Below are 21,100 nucleotides of genomic sequence, written 5' to 3' on the forward strand. Positions count from 1 at the left end.
CCGCGCGGGCTGCAGCGCGCCCCCTGCCGGCCGCCCCGCCCCCGGCACCTCCCCGCGGCCATGGCGGCGCTGGGCCTGTGCCGCGCCTTCGGGGCGCTCCTGCTGTCCGCGGGCCCCCGCCGCGCCCGGCCCCCGCCGCTGCCGCCCGGCCCGCAGCCCTGCCTGCCCGCGCCGCTGCAGGCGCCTCCCGCCTGCCGCGGGCTGGGCGGCTCGGCGCCGCGCTGCACCACCGACCCGCTGTGGAAGTGCCGGACCAAGTACACCGTGCGGCCCGTGGGCATGAAGAAGACGGGCGGCCGCGATCACACAGGTGCGCGGGCGGGCGGGCGGGCTGCCGGGGCCGGCCGGGCGCGGGGGCTCCCGCCTGCAGCCGCTCCCGTGTCCCGCAGGCCGCATCCGCGTGCGGGGGATCGGCGGGGGACACAAGCGGCGCTACCGCATGATCGACTTCCAGCGCCTGCGCTACGAGGAGGGGGCCCCGGCCGAGCCCTTCACAGAGAAGGTCATCAGCGTCCGATACGACCCGTGCAGGCGAGTGCGGGCTGCGGGCTCGGCCGGCCCGGGCGGTCCCCAGGCGTGCCCCCGCTCACCCACCGCGGGCTCTCCGTGCAGGTCGGCTGACATCGCCCTGGTGGCCGGCGGCAACCGCAAGCGCTGGATCATAGCCACGGAGAACATGCAGCCGGGGGACAGCATCACCAACTCGCCGCACATTGGCAGGATCGCAGGTGCACGCCAGGGCCGGGGGCAGCTGTGCCCGTCTCACCGAGGGCTCGCCGGCTGCTCCGTGCCCAACTTGCCGGCTTCTGTCTTGCAGTGTCAGCCAGAGAAGGGGACGCGTACCCGCTGGGGGCTCTGCCTGTCGGCACGCTGATCTGCAACCTGGAGAGCCACCCTGGGAAGGGAGCGCAGTACATCCGGGCAGCTGGTGTGTCCCCATGCAGGGAGCCCTGTTCGTGGGGGTTTGGCTGAGCACAGGGGGACAGGAGGGCAGGGGGCACTGCTCTGAGTGACTAATGACACGGAGCTGCCATCTTCTCCTCGTGTTAGAGTGCAACACATCCCTCCAGAAAAGCTGGGCCAGCTCTGCCCTGTTGATTCCTCAAGGCCCTGTCGTCAGCAAGAAGTGCTGCGTTTAGTACAACAGGCTTTGGGGTGTTATCATCACGGGGATGTGCCTGCCACAGGGTTGGACAGTTTGTCCTGCTGCTCGAGGCAGCTGCCTCCCCTCTTTCCTGCTGCAGGTACTTGTGGGGTGCTGCTGAGGAAAGTGAACGGGACAGCCATCGTGCAGCTGCCCTCCAAAAGGCATATGCAGGTAAAGGAGCTGTGCCGTCCCCTGGCTCGACTGCCTGGGCACACAGCTGTGTGTCCCCGGGGAGGGCTGCAGTTCTCCTCTGTCCCCCAGGTGCTGGAGACCTGCGTGGCCACGGTGGGCCGCGTGTCCAGCGTGGACCACAACAAGCGGGTGATCGGGAAGGCGGGCCGGAACCGCTGGCTGGGCAAGCGCCCGCACACGGGCCTGTGGCACCGCAAGGGCGGCTGGGCCGGCCGCAAGATCAAGCCCCTGCCACCCATGAAGAGCTACGTCAACCTGCCACGGGTCAAAGCAGCGGAGTGATGCCGCGGCCAATAAAGCGTTTTTCATGCCACTGCTGTCGCGTTACTGATGCCTTCTACACGCAGGGCCTCTTCTCCCTTTCTTGCGGGCTGAGTTCTGGTGTGGTGGTGTTCCGTCCCTGGAGGAGTGGGATTGGTGGAGGGATGAGTGGGGCTGTGGACTGCCTCGGCGGCAGTTTGAGGTTGGTGGGTGACTCGGTGAGGCCAGCTGGCACAGTCGTGTCAAACCTAGCTGCAGGACACCCGAGCTCCTCTCTCACCCTCAGCTTGTGGAGCAGTGAAGGCAAGCGGACGGGAAGGTGGCTTCCAGAAGGGGAAGCTCGGAATGATGGGCCTCAGCGCCTCACCGCCCCCTGGCCCCACTTCTGCCGCCGGCCGCTGCCGCGTCCTTCCCTCGCCCCTTCCCTGTCCCGCTCTGCCCGTCCCTGTGCGCTCCCCGTGCCGCGCTCGTTCCCCAGCGCGGCTCCCGGTCCCGCGGTGCCCGTCCCCGCCGCCCGCCCAGGCCCGGCCCTCACGGCCGCCGTCGGGCGGGGCCGCGCAGGCGCCCGCGGCCGGAGCGGCGCGGGAGCGGTGCCGGAGGTAACGCGGCGGCGCCGGCGGCCCCGCGGCGGAGGGCGGGCGGCGGGCTGGGCCCAAGGGGTACGGCCGAACCGGGCCGGGTCGGGGCTCGGTGCCCGGCGAGCTCTCGCTTGGCCCGCGCCTGGAAGGAGCTGTGCTGCTGCCGCGGGCGCGGCCGGCCCGCACCAGCGCTCTTTGGCACGCGTGCCCCGGGCCAGGCCCGGCCCTCACCCGGCCCGGTCCCGCCTGGCTGAGGTGTGCGCTGACCCAGCGTGTGGGCTCCGCCTGGCTCGCCCCATCAGCACGCAGCCAGGTGTTACTGCTGAGCTGCCTGGGGAAAGCTGCCCTTCCTGGGCGCTGCTGTCCTTATTCCTGCCGTGCCCACAGTCCGTTTGACGGTCCAGACATCACTGTGTTGTGCCCTGTTATCTTCTAACTACATATATGCGGCTTTCCAAGGAGAACGTGAGCCATATCTGGTACTTACTGTGTTAAGGGCTTACAGCACTGTCCTCGAGTACAGCCAGTACAACAGCACGTTTTAATGGTTGCGTTGCCGTATCACCAGCACCGTGCCACTCAGGAACACGGATCTCTATCCATAGCGTGCCTCAGCCAGCTCTCCGCAGCTCCTGCTTCCCGCGTGTGTCCGCAGCCGGCGCCGCTGCCATGGTGAACGAGGAGCACAGCGGCGCCCTGCTGCTGCAGCTGGGGCCCGGCCTGCGGGCCCGCCCCGAGGAGCTGCTCCGGCAGCGGCGGGGCCCCGGCGGCCGCCCGGAGTTCCTGGTGCGCTGGAGCGTGCTCGGCCCGGAGCGGAGAGCGGCGGGAGGCGCCTCCTGCGCGGAGGGCGAGGCCGAGAGCATCTCGCTGTGGATGTCGGCGGAGGAGGTCGGCGCCGCCTGCCCCGCGCTGCCCGCCCCGAGGGCGCCGGGACGGCAGCGGGAGGCGCCCGGCGCGGGCGTCCCGCCGGACCGAGCCTGGCGCCTGGAGATGGAGGCCGACGTGCGGGGCCTGGTGCGGCGGGCCCGGCGCCAGCTGGCCGAGGCCGGGCCGCCCGAGGGCTCCGTGCTGAGCACGCTGCGGGTGCTGGGCGCCTACGCCGGCATCGGCTCCCTGGCGGGCGCCTTCGCGGAGCCGGGAGCCCTGGAGCTGCTGACGGCCTCGCTGCGCCACCGGGAGAGGCGGATCCGCCGCGGCGCCGCCGAGATGCTGCGAGCGCTGGGCGCGCACGGGGCAGGTGCGGCTGCTCCGCCCGGGCACCGGGAGGGGCCGGGGCACGGAGGGGCCCGGAGAGCGGTGAGGGGCCCGGGGAGCAGCGTGTCTGGGAAAAGGGGAGCCATCGGCCCGGACCTTGCAGCCTGCCCTGGACTGCTCTGGGGAGTTAGGAACTCCTTCCCCTGCCAGGTTTCCGAGCTGGGATGCTGGTTAGCTGTTAGCAGTGTGCTGGAATGTTAGGGGTGGCTGTTTCCTCTAGCAGCCCCAGCACCTCTCCTGCTCCACCGCTGGAGCCCAGCCTAGGCAGTCGGGAGTTTCTCAAGCTGAGAGGTGCAGCTGCCACTTTCCCATTTGCAGGTTCAACTGCAAAGCTGAGTGCCCATCCTGGAGCACAGACACACGCAGGACTCTGACAGCACACACTTACGGGCACTCACATAAGCACAAGCACAGCCAGCCGTGTCCCCTCCTGCTCTTCGTCCGGCAGACACAGGTCACTGCTGCCAGCACACACTGCTTTCCATGTTCACAAGTACACACACATTCATGGATCCCTTGAGTACCAGTATGGCCCCTCTGTCCTGTGCCTGGATCCAAGCCCCTCTGCCAGTCTCAGGGATCCTCCTGCTCATCAGTTTGTCAAGCCTGATGCTTGCTATTAAACCTGTAGCACCTTTGTTCCACAGTCCACATTCACACATCCCTTGGGTTGCATCAGCAACCACCCACCTCATACCTTGGTCTGGACCCAGGACCTCCTCCTTGCTATTCCAGCTTAAAGTTTTGCTAATGGATTACATGCACAGCAGGGTTGGGAAAGATGCAGATAATCACCCTTTTCCCCTGGCCCCAGGCACGGCAATCCTGCTTCAGCTGCTGGTGCTGAACTCTCCACTTGCCTCCCTTCCAGCAGCTGCGTGTTCTTCAGAACACACGCTGTTCTCCCCCCAGTGGCTGATGACCGAGGATCCCACCAGCTCCAGGCACTAGCACTGGAAAGAGCCTTGCACTTGCTCCAGTAGCAGGCACATCAGGCCAGGGCTCCTACAGCCCTGATCAGAGCTGAGTGATTTCACCTGGGTTAGCTGTACAGCTGCTAACTGGCATTCCAAGCTCAAATCTGGAATTTGATCCCGAGGGTGATGGCTCCTCCAGCTCTCACTCACTCCACTGTCTGACTCCACAGGGCTCCCACACCCCCAGTAAGGCTCCAGCTTGTGGCACCAAATGCCACTCACGCAGGTCTCACCAGCAGCTGCCACTCGCTCTCTGCAGCACACACAAGAGACACTTAGTAAAGACTCAGTCAGAAAGTAGGACAAACTGTGTCGATCAGGTACAGGCCTGCCAGACAAACACACTGACCAGCTGTGCTTTAAACATGACTGGCACCTTTCATATCCCTTTCTCTGCACCCCCTTTTGTGTTCCTTGCCAATTCCAATTAATCAGATAATCCTACTGAAAAATAATCATTCTCACACGCCAGATGTCCTTACTAATTGTTGTCCAGATGGCCTTACTAATTGTTGTGACTGACCAGATTCATTTCTCCTCGCTGCATCCATTCGCATTTGTCAGTCAGGTTTGTGATTCTTTATGTTCTTGTTTATGGCTTCCCTCTTACTTTGATGTTTTGCAGTGAAAAGGTCCTTGACTGGTTACACTTAGAGGAACAGACAATCTCCTTCCACGTACCCTTGCACAGAAGACCAGTGCCAAAGGGCTTGACACAACCCTGGTGGGTAGAGGCTGGTCCTCACCCAGTTCTCTGATGTAAGAGCCGCTGCTGTGGCTTCGAAGTGCCACAGTGATGAGGCCTGGGTGCCCCTGGAAGGTTGCTGGTTGTGATGAACCCCACAGGAGCTCTGGCTTTCCCTTCCTATGGCCTGAGTTTGTGCAGCTCTGAAGTGGGGCACATGAGGGGCTGATTCAGGCTAGGACTTGACTTCTTCCCTGGGACTCTGTTCTGGAATCAGTTATTTGGGGTTCCACTTTGTGAGAATCTTGCAGCATTAGGGGTAAGAAAAAACACACCATGGAGCAAAATGTTGCCACTCCAGAGGAAGGGCCAGCACGTGGATGAGGTGACACGGAGCAGCAAAGCTGTTCCTTCCCTGCAGCTGTGTCTGTGGCAGGGAGGGTGGGGTGAGGGTCTCTCCCTGGGGCCTGAGGAGTTTCTGTTGCTGTTGCAGGGGCCCGTGTGCTGCTGTCCCTGATCCAGCAGGATGGCATTGAGCAGCACATGGACTTTGAGAGCCGCTGCACCTTGCTGGAGCTGTTTGCTGAGGTCACATCCCCTGCAGAGCACCGCCTGTCCTTCGAGGGGATTCACCTCCCGCAGGTGGGGCCAGAGCCGCCCCCCGCCCTGGGCTGTGGGGCAGGAGGGGCACAGGGGTGGCAGTGGGGCCAGGGCTGGCACCCTCGTGCGGGACAGGAGGGGAGCTGGGGGTGGGCAGGTGAGCAGGGCTGGCTCTAGGGAGAGCTGAGGCTGCTGAGAGGCACCCGGAGAGCCTGGTGTGCCAGCAGGGAGGGCAGGGGGGCTGAGAGGGCTCTGCTGCTGCCGCTGGCGTGGAGCTCTCCTGGGAGCCTGCCTGGGAAGGAGCTCAGGGGCTGGGCTGGAGGTGCTGTGCAGGCTGAGTGAGAGCTGTGCTGGTTGCAGATCCCCGGGAAGCAGCTGCTGGTGCTGGTGAAGCGCTACCTGCGCGTAACTTCTCTGCTGGACAGGCTGAGCGGTGGCGCAGAGCAGGGAGAGGAGCAGCAGGGCTGTGCCGTGCCCAGCACCGTCCCTGAGGAGAGCAGCCCTGTGCAGCAGGAGTTTGAGTTCAGCATGGCCATGGCAAACCTCATCTCGGAGCTGGTGCACGCCATGGGCTGGAGCCACCGGCACGGGGCAGAGCTGCGGCCGTGCCCCGCGCGCTCCATCTTCCAGCACCAGGGCCCGGCTGGCCCTGCTGCCGAAGCAGCCCCCGCACCCCCGGCAAAGGAGCCCGTGAGCTTCAAGACGCGCTCGGCCTTCCCGAGCCGCAGCAGCTACGTGGAGTACGTGCAGGCCACGCTGGCGAGCGGCATGAGGGTGCGCATGCTCGAGGACTACGAGCAGGTCAGCGCCGGCGATGAGGGCGAGTTCCGCCGCAGCAACGACGGCATGCCCCCGGTGCAGGTATGGCTGCAGGGAGCGGGGGGTGTCTGCTCTCCTGGGCAGCCCTGCGTGGGGACAGCGGGCTGGGCCTTGCCTTCCCCCAGCTGGGTGTTCTGGGCTCTCCCCCTCAGGTGTACTGGCAAGCTCTGGGCTGTACGTACTGGGTTCACTGGCACATGGTTGAGATCATTGGCCCTGCAGAGCAAAAGGAGCTGGAGGGCCAGGAGAAGGTGAACACCCTGACACGAAACCACAGACTGAGAGCAGGTGAGCAGCAGGAGTTGGTCTCCTTCAAGCATGTTCCAGCTTTCCCAACTGCCCTCCTGTCACCTTCCTTTCTCCCAGCCAGCTATGGTACGGTGGGGACCTCTTCTGCCCACCATGAGTTCTTTCCTTGGGGAATGAGGAGTGTGCAGCAGGGGCTGGGGGTTTGGCAGAGCTGACCGTGCCTCCCTTGCTCTGCTCCCCTGCAGCTCCACGGCCGTTCCTGCGCAGGCCCCGGGGCGGGCTGTACTCCCTGCCCTACCTGGGGCAGCCGCTGCCTGGGGCTGCGGAGGCGCTGAGCCGCGCCGAGTGGTGGGAGCTGCTCTTCTTTGTGAGGAAGCTGCAGGCACAGGAGCAGCAGGAGATCGCCCGTCTCATCCAGCAGCACCGGGGAGAGCAGGTGGGGGCCGTGCCTGCAGCCGGGGAATGGAAGGAGGAGCAAAGGGAACATCAGGGAAGGGAGCAGAGGCAGAGGAGAGGGCAGCTGGAGCTGTGCAGGGACAGCCGGGATGGGACAGCAGCAACGGGAGGGTGAGTGGGGATGGGGAAAGCGTGGAGAGCTTGGCCAGCAGAGCAGGGAGTGGAGATGAGGGGACAGGCAGTGTCCCCCGACTGGAAGAGTGACAGTCCAGCGAGGTTTGGCAGGCGTAGCACGGCCGTGGGGTCACTGTGCCCACCGCAGGAGGGTGCTGAGCACGGCTGGGAGGGGTGGGCCGGCGGGAGTCGGGCTGGGGACAGCCAGGGCAGGGTGGCAGTGGGGAGCGGCCCTGGGCACCTGTGGCGGGGTGGCCTTGGTGTTCCTGGTGCCCGAGGCCGCCACCGGGGCCGCGGGGTGCGTGGTGAGCCCGAGATTAACCCGGCGCCATCGGCTGCGGGAGGTGGACGAGGAGGCGCTGCCGGAGCTGTCGGTGCCCGCGGAGCTGGCCCGGAAGGTGCTGCGGGCGCTGGAGCAGCGGTGCCAGGGCCGCTCTCTGCGGGAGCTGCGCGGCTCCCGCGTCTACGCCCGGCTCTTCCCCGCTCGGGGCCCGGAGCGGGGCGGCGCAGGGAGCGCGGCGGCGCCCTCGGAGGGCGGCAGCGGCCCCGAGGGCGCCACGGCCGAGGCGGCGGAGGGAGAGCGCTCTGCGGCCCCGGGGCCGGCCCAGGCCCGCGGCGCGGCGGTGCGCTCGGACTCGCAGCTCTTCAGCGAGCTCCTGGAGAGGGAAGGGCTGCTCCTGCCGGAGGCGTCGGAGGAGCAGGGCCAGGGTAATGTCCTGCCACCCGCTGGGGCACGGGCGCGGTGCTGGCAGCGGCACCGCTGCCCCCACAGGCAGGGGAGGGCTCTGGGCAGGGCACGGGGGCCGTGGGGGCTGGCTCTGTGGGGGCTGGCTCTGTGGGCGCTGGCTCTGTGGGCGCTGGCTCTGTGGGTGCTGGCTCTGTGGGTGCTGGCTCTGTGGGTGCTGGCTCTGTGGGCGCTGGCTCTGTGGGCGCTGGCTCTGTGGGCGCTGGCTCTGTGGGGGCTGGCTCTGTGGGCGCTGGCTCTGTGGGTGTCCCCGTGGGCGCTGGCTCTGTGGGGGCTGGCTCTGTGGGCGCTGGCTCTGTGGGGGCTGGCTCTGTGGGCGCTGGCTCTGTGGGTGTCCCCGTGGGCGCTGGCTCTGTGGGGGCTGGCTCTGTGGGCGCTGGCTCTGTGGGCGCTGGCTCTGTGGGTGCTGGCTGTGTGTGGCACCCCGGGAGCTGCTGGAGGTGTCACCGCCGCCCTGACGCCTCCGTCCCTCCACCAGTGCTGGGCAGCTCCGAGGGCCCGAGTGAGGGCGGCTCGCTGGCCGAGATTGCGGCTCTGCTGGACGGGATCCAGAGCAGCAGCTCGGCGCTGGGGCTGCGCTTGGCTGGGCTCAGGCGCATCCTGAAGGTGCTGGAGGAGGAGCCGCAGTGGGAGCAGCAAGTGGGCACAGCCCAGGGCGGGCTGGGCAGCGGCGGTGCCGGGTGAGTCCTGGGCGCGGCCTGGGGAGGGCCCTGAGGGCAGGGCGGGGGCAGCGCCAGCGGGAAGAGCGGGAGGCGGCGGCGGGAGTGCGAGGGGCGGCGAGTGCAAGGGGAGAGGGGGGTTTGTGTCCCTTTGTCCCAGGCAGGATCACTGGGGGACTGTCCCGGCTGCGGGAAGGCAGGAGGGAGGCGGCTGGAGGGGCATAAAGCACAGGCAAGGCCCGATGTGCTGGTAGGGCCCGAGGCTGTGGCGGAGCCCGAGGCTGTGGGGTGGCAGCGGCAGCAGGAGGCTCCTCCTGAGGGTGCCGTGGCACGCAGGGAGAAGCTGGTGCAGGTGGCCGTGGAGCTGCTGAGCTCGGAGGCGGCAGAGAAGGCGCTGGTGGCGGTGACGCTGCGGCTGCTGGCCGTGCTGCTGCTGGCCCGCCGCGAGTGGCGGGTGCCCTTCGCCACGGCGGGCGGCGTGCGGGCCGCGCTGGCCCGCATGCGGCAGCACGGCCGCTCGGCGCTGGTGCAGCAGGCCGGGCTGGCGGTGAGTGCCCGGGCTGCCGGGGCTGGGCAGGGCCGGCCCGGGCGGGCTGGAGGGGCCGCTGCCCTGCGCTGCTCGTGCCCCGCAGGCCCTGAAGGTGCTGCTGGGAGCGGCGGACGCCGAGGCGGGAGGCGCCGGCGGGACGCGCTCGCCCTGGAGCCGCGGCGACGCGCAGATGATGCGGGAGATCTTTGCCAGCATCGGCTCTGCCTCCGGCGAGGGCTGCGCCGGCCTGCTGAGCAGCATCCCTGCGGCCCTGAGCACCGTGCAGAGGGTCCCAGGGTAGGGCAGAGCGCGGGCAGGGCCGGGGCCGGGGCAGGGGAAGGACGGGCGGGCGGGCAGGGGCTCGTGGGCGCAGGGCAGGCCGAGTGCTGGGCAGAGAGTGGCACGGCCGTGTCCCTGCAGGGGCTCATCGGCGGTGCAGAACGGGCTGCTGGTGGTGAACGCGCTGGTGGACGGGCACCGGGGCCTGGCGGAGCAGCTGGCGAGCGCCGATCTGCTGGCGGTGCTGCAGAGCTGCTGGAGGGCCGGGCCGAGCGGCGCCTGCCCGCGGGCAGGGCTGGCCCTCAGCGCCCTCAATCGCCTGGCGGAGCACGGGCTGCCCCCGGGCCCGGAGGCGGCAGCAGGTACCGCTGCCCGCCCGCCCTGCGGGGCCGGGGCTGCCGGCCCAGGGCAGAGCGCCCCAGGGTCGCTGCTGCCGCGGCGGGGCCGGGCCGGCTCAGGTGTGCCTGTCGTGGCAGGCAGAGAGGTCCCGTTGGACCCGGAGGGCGTGCGGGAGCTGCTGGGTGCCCTGGGCGATGGCAGCCTGTCCAAGGAGGTGCTGGTGGCCCTGGAGCGGCAGCTCTGCGGCCCAGGCCCTGTCCCCTCTGGGCAGGGGGCGCAGCTGCTGCGGGACCGCGGCTGCTTCCAGCTGCTGCTGCGGGGCCTGGAGCTGCTGGGCTCGGAGAGGGCCGCGAGCCTGAGCATCCTCAGGTGGGTGCAGGGCACTGGGGGCTCTGGGCCCCTCAGCAGGGGAGTGAGTGCCGGTGGTGCTGCTGGGGAGCCCCAGGCGTGTCTGTGGGTCCTGCTGGGGCTGTTCTTCACTGGGGACAGGCTGAGCCCAGCACACAGGCAGGGGCTGATGGCAGTGTCCTGGGGCACGGGGCCACGTGGGCACACAGCAGCGGTGCCTGGCTGCCGGGGGGGACACGCAGGGGCAGAGAGGACGCGCCTGGGTGCTGGTGGGGTGTGCAAGGTGCCAGGGGAGCCCTGGTTCCCAGTGCCTGAGAGGTCCCTTCCAGGTGGGGCAGGGGAGCAGGGCTGCCTGCAGCACTGCTGTCCCTGTTTCCCGGCCTGAGCAGGCCACTCGGTCACCCAGGATCCTGAACAAGTTCCTGGACAGTTACGAGGAGGATGTACTGCCTTGGCACGAGTGCGTGGAGCCCTGCGTGTCCCTGCTGAGCAGCCACAGCAGCAGCTGGGAGGTGAGGGGGCCCAAGCAGGGCCGGCAGGCGGGCAGGGGTGGCCGTGCTGGCCGTGTCCCGGCCGGGCCTGGCGCTGGGCAAGCAGGGCCCCGCCGGTGGCAGCCCAGCCTCGTGCCCGAGGCTGTCCTGGCCCTGGCCGTGTCCTGGTGGCCCTGCCCGGTCTGGCTGTGCCTGGCCAGGCTCTGGTGGTGCTGGTGGGGCTGGGATGGGAGGAATGGAGCCACAGCTCTGCAGCCGGGGGTGAGGAGCTGCCAGCAGCACCCCGTCCGCTCAGGGCTGCGTCTCAGCAGGTGCTGCAGGAGGTTGTTGGCTTCCTGCACCGCCTGGGCAGCGCCAGCAAGGACTGTGTGGTGGTGATGTGCCACGTGGGTGCCCACGAGGCGCTGTCCAGAGCCCTGGAAAAGCACAGCACGGTCCCGCCGCCGGCGCCGGCCCTGCTCGAGCTGCTGGCAGAGTGTGAGAGGTACGCCGGGCTCTACAAGGAGCTGAGCAGCAGCGTCCTGGCCGGCTGCATCCAGGTGGGCTGGGGAGCTGGGTGTGGGGGCAGCAGGCTGTCCCTGTGCTCCCTGCCTGGCACAGCCGTGCGGGGCTGAGGGGAGCAGGGCTGGGCCCTGGTGAGAGCCTGCCCCGTCCCACAGCTGGTGCTGGGGCAGATCGAGGAGCACCGCCGCAGGCAGCAGCCCATCTGCATCCCCTTCTTCGATGTCTTCCTGCACAACCTGTGCAGAGGTGAGCGCAGGCAGAGGCGGGGGAGCTGAGCCCAGGCTCGGGGGCTGAGGCTCCCTGTGCTCTGCCCACAGGCTCCAGCACGGAGGTGAAGGAGGACAAGTGCTGGGAGAAGGTGCAGGTCTCGTCCAACCCCCAGCAGGCCGGCAGGCTCACGGACAGGAACCCCAGGACCTACTGGGAGTCCAACGGCAGCAGCGGCTCCCACTGCATCACCGTGCACCTGCAGGCTGGGGTGGTGATCAGGTGGGGCTGGGCTGGAGAGGCTGTGCAGGGAGGGCCTGGGGGCTGTGCCAGGGCCCCGTGCTGGGGACAGAGGGACACAGCTGTGCCAGGGCCCGTGCTGGGGATAGAGGGACACGGCTGTGCCAGGGCCCTGTGCTGGGGACAGAGGGACACGGCTGTGCCAGGGCCCCATCCCGGGGACGGAGGGACACGGCTGTGCCGGGGCCCGTGCTGGGGACAGAGGGACACGCCTGTGCCAGTGCCCTGTGCTGGGGACAGAGGGACACGGGTGTGCCAGTGCCCCATCCCAGGGACACAGGGACATGGCTGTGCCAGTGCCCCATCCCAGGGACACAGGGACATGGCTGTGCCAGTGCCCTGTGCTGGGGACAGAGGGACACGGCTGTGCCAGTGCCCCATCCTGGGGACACAGGGACACGGCCGGCAGGGCTGGGGCTGTCGGGGCCCTGTCCTGGGAGCTGGGCCCGGCGGGGCAGCCCCGTGCTTGCTGTGCTGTGCTGCAGGGAGCTGAGCATGCTGGTGGCCAGCGAGGACTCCAGCTACATGCCATCCCGGGTGGTGGTGCTGGGCGGGGACAGCCCTGCCACCATCAGGACGGAGCTCAATGCGGTGAGTGCCCGTGGGAGAGGGGCTGCTCCTGCCCGAGCCCGGGGAGCTGTGGCCCTGGCTGAGGCCCTGGGAGGTGTGAGGGGAGGTGGGACTGGCAGGAGCTGCGCTGCGGAGCCTTTTGCAGCTGCCTGTGTGCTGAGGGCTGCGTGTCTCGGTGCAGGTGAGCATCCTGCCCTCGGACAGCAGAGTGGTGCTGCTGGAGAACATGAGCCGTTTCTGGCCCGTGGTGCAGATCCGGGTGAAGCGGTGCCAGCAGGTAGGGGAGCGGGGCCGGGCTGGGGGCGGCGGGGGCCGTGCCAGGGACTGAGGGCGCTGCTCTCCGCAGGGCGGCATCGACACACGCGTGCGTGGCATCGAGGTGCTGGGGCCCAAGCCCACCCTGTGGCCCCTGTTCAGGGAGCAGCTGTGCCGGCGCACGCTCCTGTCCTGCGCCGCTCGCGCCCACGCCTGGAGCCACGAGATCCGCCGGGACCGGGGCCAGCTGCTGCAGCTCTTTGGCAGGTGAGCCGTGTCCTGGCTGTGCCACCGTGTCCCCGGTGTGCCGGGGCCCGGGGACGTGGCTGGCAGCCTGTGAGGGGCTGCAGGGCTGGGAAAGGAGCAGCGGCTGTGCCATGTGGGCAGGAGGGGCCCTTGCTCTTGCTGCCCATCAGCTCCTGGATGGGCAGGGCCACCCTGGGGTCCCCTGGGTTTGAGCTGGGCCAGGCCCCCAGAGGGGGATGCTGGTCCCCCACCAGGGCCAGCACATCCTGACAGAGGCCAGCCAGGCACAGCAGGATCTCGTGGCCACAGGCACTGCCCAGTCCCCTTTGGCAGGGGCTGTGAGGGCTCCGAGAGCCACTGGGGCAGGTCCCAGAGACAGCGAAGGGCCCTCCCTGGCTGCTGGGGGCTCGTGGGGCCGGCGAGCCCCGGTGTCCTGGCACAGGGCAGAGCAGGGGCAGCTGTGCCCTGCTTTCCCCTGGAGCTCTGCAGCCCCGGCACCGTGCGCTGCCCGGGGGCTGTTGCAGGCTGAACGGGGCGCTGCAGCACGAGCAGGCCTTCGCCAGCCGCTTCCTTCCCGACGCCGAGGCAGCGCGGGCGCTGGGCAGGACGTTCTGGGAGGCCCTGGTGACGCCCCTGGTGCAGAGCATCACCAGCCCAGGTACCCCGCGCCCCGGGGCCGCGGCCGCGCCGTGCCCGGGCAGGCGCAGCCCTGAGCGCGGTCGCCCCGCAGGCCCCGCTGGTGTCAGCGCCCTGGCGTGGCTGCTGAGCGAGTACCTGGAGAGCGAGGAGCTGCCGGGCCGTGCCGCGGGCCGCGGGGCCGCCCTCGGGCCCAGCGTGCGCCGCCTCACCCGGCTCCTGGTGCACGTGGACCCCGGCGGCGCCGAGGCGGAGCAGAGCCGAGCAGCAGCCGGTGAGAGCCGGGGCTGCCTCCTGCCCCGGGCTGGGCGGGGCTGCTGCGGGGCCGGGCTGTGGCCGTGGGGCTCTTCTGGCAGTGCCCTCTGGCACGGGGGCACAGAGTGGGGAGGGCTTGTGGCCGTGCCCCAGCAGCGGCCGTGCCTGCCCGGCGTCCCCTCAGCCCTGCTGGGGCGGGTGGGTGTGCGGGGCCTGCCCGTGGAGCCCCCTGAGCCTGACCCTTGGCAGGTGGGAAGGAGGGCAAGAACAAGGAGGAGCTGGCCAGGAGTGCACAGGCGGCGGTGGAGCAGTCGAGCGGCCTGTGGGGAATCTCGCAGTGCTGGCGGGGCGTGGTGCAGCAGCAGGTAGAGCTGGGAGGGCCCGTGGGAGGGGTGTGGGACCTGCCCCGGGTGGTTGGAGCAGGGAGTGGGGTCTGGCAGTGCCCTGGGAGCGTGGGGAGGGCACAGGGCTGTGCTGTGTCCCCGTGGTGCCCCCACAGCCCCTGCCCGGCCCTGAGCTGCGCTCCCGGCGTGGCAGCCCCGAGCCCCAGGGCCCCGGGCAGGGCAGGGCAGGGCAGGGCAGGGCAGGGCAGGGCTGCTCCAGGGGCTCTCCTGCTCTGCCTCAGCCCCGGCGCTGCTCCCACAGGTGCAGCGGTTCCTGCAGGCGGCGGGGCAGGCACCGGACCTCGCGGAGCGCTACTGCCGGCTGTACCAGCGCCTGCGCAGGGCCACGGAGGAGCTCTTTGGCCAGCAGGCCGCCTTCGTGCTGGCCCTGGGCCAGGGCTTTGCGGGGGCTCTGCTGCAGCTCTCCTTCCTGGCCGCCCTGCATGTGAGTCGAGGGAGTGCGGCCCCACCGCCCTGGGCACGGCTCTGGGGAGGCTCTGGGTGGGGCTGTCCCGTTCCCCCGGCCCACAGAGCCCTGCCCTGGCTCCCTGGAGGTGCCCAGCTCGGGTGTGTGGTGCTCGTGGCAGCGTGGGCCTGGCCCTGGCCCGCTCCTGCCTCGGGCCGCTGCCCAGGAGCGCCGGAGCTCCCCGGCTGCTCCCCCAGGGACGCGGCCCCAGCCCGGCCCCGTGGGCCCTGCTGAGCCCTGCTGCAGCCGGCCCTGTCCCTGCAGGTGAGCGAGCAGTTTGCGCGCTACCTCGACGTGCAGATCCGGGAGCTGCGCGGGGCCGCGGGCGGCGCGGGGCCTCCGGAGCGGCTGCAGCGGTTCCTGGAGCCCTTTGTGGTCTTCAGCGGCCTGGAGCTGGCCCACAGCTTTGAGCACTTCTACAGGTGAGGCTGCTGCGTGTCCCCGCAGCAGGGCCCGTGCAGCCCAGCCTGCCGTGGCAGCGCTGCTCCTGCCGCGCCCTTGCCACGGCCGGGCTGGCGCTGACCGAGGCCGGGGGCCCGGCAGGCTCTACCTGGGGGACCGGCTGCTGGCACAGGGGCCCTCGTGGCTGGAAGGAGGCGTCGTGGAGCAGTTGGGGCTCTGCTTCCCCAGCCGCTTTCCCCAGGGGATGCTGAGCGACCTGGCCGAGTCGGAGGAGCTGCAGCGCCAGTTCCGCCTCTTCCAGCTGCAGGAGCGGGACAGGCGGCTGCTGGAGCCGGGCACGGGCCCGGAGGAGGTGAGGGGAGGGCGGCGGGGAGGCAGAGCCGCCGGCTTTCCTGGGGGGATCCCAGTGCCCAGCTGGAGCTGCCCCGGTGCCCCATGCCAGGTGCTGGGAACGGCCCCAGAGGGGGCTGTGGTGGCCGAGGTGGCAGTGCTGGCCCTGTCCCCGCGCTGCTGGCCCGTGTCCCCGCTGTGCTACATGGAGAACCCCGCGAGGATTTTCCCGGCGGCGCTGAGCTCCCCCCTGGAGGAGTTTGCTGACTTCTGCCGGCAGAGTGAGTGCTGGGGCCGGGCTGTGCCCGGAGCCGCCAGGGCAGCTTGGCCACGAGCGGGGCCCGGCAGGGCTGACCCGTCCTGGCACCGCCCCTGTCCCAGCAGGCCAGAGCCAGCCGGGCTGGGAGGGCACCAAGCCCTGCCGGCTGCAGTGGACGTGGCTGGGCCACGCCGAGCTGCAGTTTGGAGACTGCGTGCTGCACGTGTCCACGCTGCAGATGTGCATCCTGCTGCGCTTCAACAGCGCCCAGGTAGGGCCGGGGCTGCACTGGGGCCACGCGGGGGCCGGGGCTGGAGCTGGGCAGGCCGTGCCCTCCCTTCCCTCCCCTTGCTGGGCTCTCCAGCGACGTTTGGGGCACGGAGCCCACGGCTGGGCCGGGCCTGTGGCCAGCGAGCCCCAGCCCTGCCCTCGCCCCCGCGCTGCAGGAGGTGTCTGTGGAGGCCCTGCTGCAGGCCACGGGGCTGCCGGCTGAGCTGCTGCACCACGCGCTGACACCGCTGACCCACGGGCAGGGCGTGCTGCAGGGGAGCTGCACTGCTGGGGGTGAGTGTGGGGCTGGCCTGATCCCCCAGGGGCTGCGGGGCTGCAGAGGGGCTGGGGCACGTGTGGGTGCTGGGGGCCATGGGGTGTGTGCCTGGCTGGGCCTGAGGGCAGCATGGGCTGGGGCCATGCACAGCTGTGGGGCAGCGTGGGTGGTTGGTGTTTGGGGCCTGTGTATGGCTGTGCACAGGGCATGGGCACAGGGCTGGGGTGGCAGCGGTGCAGGCAGCCGCAGGAGGACCAGCTCGATCCCCCCAGCCCCACGGGTGTCCCAGGGCTCCTGCAGGCCCAGCTCAGCTCCCCCAGCCCCACGGGTGTCCCAGGGCTCCTGCAGACCCAGCTGCAGGCCCGGCTGAGCCTGGCTGGTGCTGGCTGCAGGTGCCCTGCGGCTGAACCGGGCAGCGCTGGCGCAGGGCTGTGGGCGCCGGCTGCGGCTGCTGCCCCGGCAGCGGTACCTGCGCACGGAGAGGGCCGAGGTGAGCGCCCTGGAGAGGAAGAGGAACGTGCTGTGCTGCCTCATTGCCCGCATCCTCAAGGCCGAGAAGCAGCTGCACGTGGACAGCCTGGTGTTCAGGGTACGGGGGCCGCACGGGGGCTGCACTGGGGCTGTACGGGGGCCACAGCCACTGCAGCGGGGCTCCCTTGCTGCCGCAGGTGATCGACGCCTGCCAGAAGGGAGAGCTGGGGCCTGGTGTGCAGTTCCTGAGCTTCTGCTGCCACAGCGTGGACGTGCTGTCCTGCATCCTGCACCTGCTGCACCAGGGCTACGTGCGGCGCCAGGAGGGGCGGCCCCAGGTGCTGGAGTACGTCTGTGCTGAGCCCACAGCGCTCCCCATGTCTCAGGTCCAGCCACAGGTTGCCTTCCAGACTGTAGAGATCAAGACCGCAGCGAGCCCGGCCTCCGCTGAAAGGAGACAGACTTTCTCCACCTTCAGGTAGACGAGGACCTGTCTGGGAGGGCTCAGGCTGAATCCAGTCTGTCTCTTCCTAAGCACGTGTGAGTTTTATATAAATAAATGAACCAACCTTCACCCAGTCCCACCCTGTAGTGTGTCGGGGAGCATAGCAGGGAGTGTGGCCAGGCCATACCCTGTGTACTCAAGCAGCCCTGGCAGTCATGTTTGCTCCAGTGGTTGTGGTAGCTGCACCTTGGCCAAATTTCTTCTCTCCCACCTGTGCTGAGTCATGCCCTCAGACATGGGGGGGTACACACACACCCTCTGCCATAATGGTAACATTAATTTATTAAAATTAATCCCGAAAAGTAACCATACAATAAATTTAAAAAAAATAGAATCTTGTAAAAAAAAAAACTCAGGTGCCCTCATCCCACACCTCCAGCTGGCAGCACCGTGGGGTAGGGCTTCTTGGGAAGAGATGGGGAGATGAAGAGGACAGCCTCAGCAGCAGGGCTGCAGGGGGACTGGAAAGCTGCTGAGGCTGTGCTGCGGAGGGCGGGGCCAGCACAGCAGTGCAAGGCTGGCAGTGGGGCTGGCAATGGGGGTACAGGGGAGGCGGGCCCCGCTCAGCACCTGCCCCTGCACAGAGCAGTCTGGCTGGCTGCAGCCCTGGGGAACCTGCCGGGGTCCAGCCCGGCTGGGACCCTGGCTGGTACAGGGCTGGCCTGGCAGGGGCATCTGCGGGGAGCGGGGCCCAGAGCCCTTCCTGGGGCCCTGCTGGCTCATGCCAACCCCTGTCCCAGGCTGCTGCTGGGGGACACGGGGGGCAGATGGCGTGGTGTCCTCGCTGGTGTCGGAGGGTGCATGGACCCGATCTCGCTGGCCTCACCTTCACGGGTCTTGGCCCACAGGGGGCAGGTGTGGTATCCCCTGCACTGAGCAGGCAGGGACTGGTCTGCAGAAGATGGGCACGAGAGCATGTCCAGCTCCCTGTCTCCTCCTGCAACCCAGTACAGCTCCGTTCCAGGGATGCCCCAGTGTCTCACACATTCTTCGAGTAGCCGAAGATGCCCACAGGGAGGTACTTGACGTGTGTTGGCCACTGTGCTGCCAGCTGGAAAAACTTGACATCGTTCCACTCCACCCCATCTATGGAGACTGAGAGGAGAGGGCGCAGTGAGGCACAGCCCCACCAGAGCAGCCTGTGCTCCTGGTCTGCCCCAGCACAGCCCCAGGGGCTGGTACCTGCCCTCACCTCGCAGCATGGTGTTCTGGTGCTTGGCTGTGCAGATGAGGCGTGTGATCCCTTCAATCACTTGGCTCTTGGGTTCCAAGTCTTTTTCTTTTGGTTTCTTGCTCAGGAACATCACTAGGGACCAAGGCCAGACAAGAACAACGTTAGGACGTCCCCACCCGGCCCTAAATGGGAGCCCCTGCCCCAGTGCATCGGCTGGGCCGCATCTCAGCCCTGCCCTCCTGCGGGATCCCCCCGCCCTGTTTGCACAGGCCCTGTTTGCACAGGCCCGTGGCTTGGTTACCTTTCTTGTTCTTCTCCTTGGTGACCACGGTCATGGCCATGGTGCTGGGGGGCACCGGCTCCCCGGTGCTGGGGATGCGGCTGACCTGCAGCGAGCGGAAGTTGCTCTTGAGCGTGTTCTTGACCCCCATCTCGCGCTTGTCGCCCTCCTTCCTCCTCTCGGGCCCTTGGCTTGTCCAGTAGTCCACCTGCAGGCCCATCACCTCCACGCCGGGGCTCGGGGACCTGGGCAGCACGGGCAGCACATGCAGCACTCGGGGTGGCCCCGCTCCTCCCCTGCCCCGGGCTGGGGCTGGTACTTACCCGGCGCCCGAGAGGCCGCTGCTGACGGACGGGGAGGGCGGCGGCGTGCTCATGGTCTCCTTGCCGTAGGGAACAGCCACGCTGGAAGCTGGGGCCGAGCTCAGCAGGGAGGGGCTGCAGGCTGTGGCGTCATCCGAGTCCACTGGGGAGCAACAGCGGGGGTTTGAGGGTTTGGGGGACACCAACAGAGCCTCCCACCCCTGGAGAAGAGAGCTGGGCATTCCCAGGGACTCACCGGAGGCACTGAAAGACTGCTCCACCAGGCCCACCTTCACCACCTGCAAGGACAAAGCAGAGGTACCCAGCATCAGCAGGACTGTGCCCTGCATCCCTGCCCTCAGCCACTGCTGGCCCCTCAACTCACCCCCACAAAGGGGACGAACTTCTGGCAGGAGTCCTCGTCGGGGCTGCAGAAGGAAGAGAGGCTGGTCAGGTGTGGGTGTGCTGAGCCCCAGTGCTGTGTGACTGCTAACCTCGTGTCCAGGCAGCCCTGCACTGGCAGGGGTCAGTGCTGGCTCACATCCACCGGGACCATCTCCGCTGCCCTCCCTCCCAGGAGAGCCCCTGTCCCCAACATGGCAGCACAGGGCACACTACACAGGGAGGCAGGGAGTTGTCCCCTCCAGTGCCGGGAGAGGGCTTGCATGCGGGAGGGCAGCCCTGCCCCTCGGCGGGGCCACGGCTCCTCTGCACAGCAAGAGGGTGGACGCACATGGGGAAAGGTGGGGAGGGGCCAGGCAGCGGCACAGCAAGCACAAGCCAATACCTGATATAAAAATCAAAATAGAGGCTTCTTTTCCTTGGGTGCCAGAAACCAAGAGAAGGGAGAGGTGAGAGTGCAGCTGGAACATGAGCATCAACCCCCGGACAGCACAGTACCAGCTTGCAGCCCCACCCAGCCCGTCCCAGCCCTGGCAGCTGGTCCCCACCATGGGGGCTGTCACAGCTACTGGAGGGGCCAAGCACCCCGGGAGGTGGCAGGGAATGGGCCTCTCACTGTGGGACCCCAGCTCCCCTCAGCACCACGCTGCTCCTAGGTGGAATGCAGGGCCCCACTCCCCTGACCCTGCGTCCCTCACTCCTGTCCTGGGCGTGTCCCAGACCAGGGCAGCAGAGGGAGGACAGGCACCCTGGGGCCACACTCACCTCTTCTGCTTGTAGGTGAGCATGGCCTCAGAGATGGGCAGCTGGTGGGAGTGGCTGGCACCAGCGATGAACTGGGCGACGCGGCCTGCGATGTCCACGGTGTCTGCGGGCACACGGGGCCGTGAGGGCTCGAGGGCAGCTGGGCTCCCCCCGGGGCACTGCCCACGCCAGCCTGCCCCGCTGCTCACCTGCGGCGGGCGGCTCAGCCCTGCTGAACAGCTCCCGCCACGCCGTGTCCAGGAAGAGTGTGCTGTACTTGTTATCCACCGAGGCCAGGTACTTGGCCAGAGGGTGGGAGCCTGCAGGGAGAAGGGCAGTGTTGGCCTCAGGCAGGGGTTCTGGGGAGGAGGGAGAGGACAGCCCTGGGGCTGGGCTCCTGAGCTCACCCAGAGGAACAAGCAGGAAGCGCAGGTAGTTGAGCCAGTCGGGTGTCTTGCTGGCCAGCTGCTCCACAAAGAAACGCAGGACAACGCTCAGGTAGCTCTGGTCCCCTGCCACCACCACCTTCACCGGGGGAGGCATGTGGGAGTTACAGTTACAGCTGCCAAAGGGAGAGGAAAAGGACAAGTGAGCCATGTGCAGCGGCTCAGCAGGTAGGCCAGGATCTGCCAGGCCACCTGACAAAACCCAGTGCTGAGAATATCCAGCCTGGTGTGCACTGCCACGGGCATAAGCAGTACTGGGACCCCCACCCTCCCCAGGGTGTACACCCATTTCTACAGCAGTGTCCACAATCCCAACGGGTCCTAAGCCTCCCTGAGGAGGCAGGGCCACACCCAGCCCTCCTCTGCACCCACCCAGAGCCCGCACTGTACTCACTATCGCTGGATGCGGGACACAGTGGTGTTGAAGGCTGCCTGGATGTCTGCCACGGAGCAGGTGGACACAACCAGCTGCTTGTGCGCCTGCAGCTGCTCACTCACGTACTGCCAACGCAGAGAGCTCAGGTTAGGGTTAGCTGTGCTGGCCAGCTCCAGCCCGTGCCGGCCCTGAGTCCTGTGCCCCCGGGTTGGAGCTTGGACACCTACTGAAGCCATCAGGTCACTCACAGCTGCACCCTGAGCATCCCCACTCTTCCCAGCTCTGCTCCAGGGGCCAGCCAGCTGCCTGCTCTCGCCC

At 68.4% G+C, this 21,100-nt stretch overlaps 3 protein-coding genes across 4 annotated transcripts in view; 2 read left to right on the forward strand and 1 right to left on the reverse strand.

The window, feature by feature from the left end:
* Nucleotides 1–30: 30 nt before the first annotated feature.
* Nucleotides 31–1,652, forward strand: MRPL2 (mitochondrial ribosomal protein L2). The gene is made up of 6 exons (XM_063391714.1): nt 31–310; nt 390–531; nt 613–728; nt 818–928; nt 1,245–1,318; nt 1,409–1,652. Exons 1-6 carry the CDS (start codon nt 61–63, stop codon nt 1,619–1,621), a joined length of 906 nt encoding a protein of 301 aa, XP_063247784.1. The 5' UTR covers nt 31–60; the 3' UTR covers nt 1,622–1,652.
* A 524-nt stretch (nt 1,653–2,176) lies between these two features.
* LOC134547580 (cullin-9-like) lies at nt 2,177–17,127 on the forward strand. Of its 2 annotated transcripts, none has more exons than XM_063391705.1 (29): nt 2,177–2,199; nt 5,588–5,736; nt 6,055–6,555; nt 6,666–6,801; nt 7,008–7,198; nt 7,677–8,040; nt 8,556–8,757; nt 9,073–9,283; nt 9,369–9,562; nt 9,686–9,906; nt 10,021–10,252; nt 10,638–10,743; nt 11,034–11,261; nt 11,382–11,472; nt 11,544–11,715; nt 12,219–12,324; nt 12,485–12,580; nt 12,650–12,825; nt 13,329–13,462; nt 13,535–13,714; nt 13,945–14,060; nt 14,341–14,523; nt 14,809–14,966; nt 15,088–15,298; nt 15,389–15,557; nt 15,661–15,806; nt 15,982–16,099; nt 16,475–16,671; nt 16,751–17,127. In XM_063391705.1, exons 2-29 carry the CDS (start codon nt 5,638–5,640, stop codon nt 17,033–17,035), a joined length of 5,223 nt encoding a protein of 1,740 aa, XP_063247775.1. In that variant the 5' UTR covers nt 2,177–2,199; nt 5,588–5,637; the 3' UTR covers nt 17,036–17,127. The 2 variants fall into 2 exon arrangements, with proteins under 2 accessions (XP_063247775.1, XP_063247774.1); XM_063391704.1 differs by lacking the exon at nt 2,177–2,199 and adding an exon at nt 2,666–3,415.
* Nucleotides 17,128–17,317: 190 nt separating this feature from the next.
* Nucleotides 17,318–21,100, reverse strand: part of LOC134547583 (phosphofurin acidic cluster sorting protein 1-like) — a 52,200-nt gene continuing 48,417 nt past the window's right edge. Inside the window, exons 15-24 of the mRNA XM_063391709.1 lie at nt 20,801–20,907; nt 20,368–20,522; nt 20,170–20,280; nt 19,982–20,084; nt 19,200–19,242; nt 19,071–19,113; nt 18,836–18,977; nt 18,534–18,757; nt 18,251–18,364; nt 17,318–18,153 (exon numbers count right to left, since the gene is read on the reverse strand). Of these exons, the coding sequence (XP_063247779.1) occupies nt 18,038–18,153; nt 18,251–18,364; nt 18,534–18,757; nt 18,836–18,977; nt 19,071–19,113; nt 19,200–19,242; nt 19,982–20,084; nt 20,170–20,280; nt 20,368–20,522; nt 20,801–20,907 (1,158 nt within the window). The 3' untranslated portion in view covers nt 17,318–18,037. The remainder of the gene's footprint in view (nt 18,154–18,250; nt 18,365–18,533; nt 18,758–18,835; nt 18,978–19,070; nt 19,114–19,199; nt 19,243–19,981; nt 20,085–20,169; nt 20,281–20,367; nt 20,523–20,800; nt 20,908–21,100) is intronic.

This window comes from Prinia subflava, chromosome 2 (genome assembly GCF_021018805.1).
Source record: "Prinia subflava isolate CZ2003 ecotype Zambia chromosome 2, Cam_Psub_1.2, whole genome shotgun sequence".
NCBI lineage: Eukaryota > Metazoa > Chordata > Aves > Passeriformes > Cisticolidae > Prinia > Prinia subflava.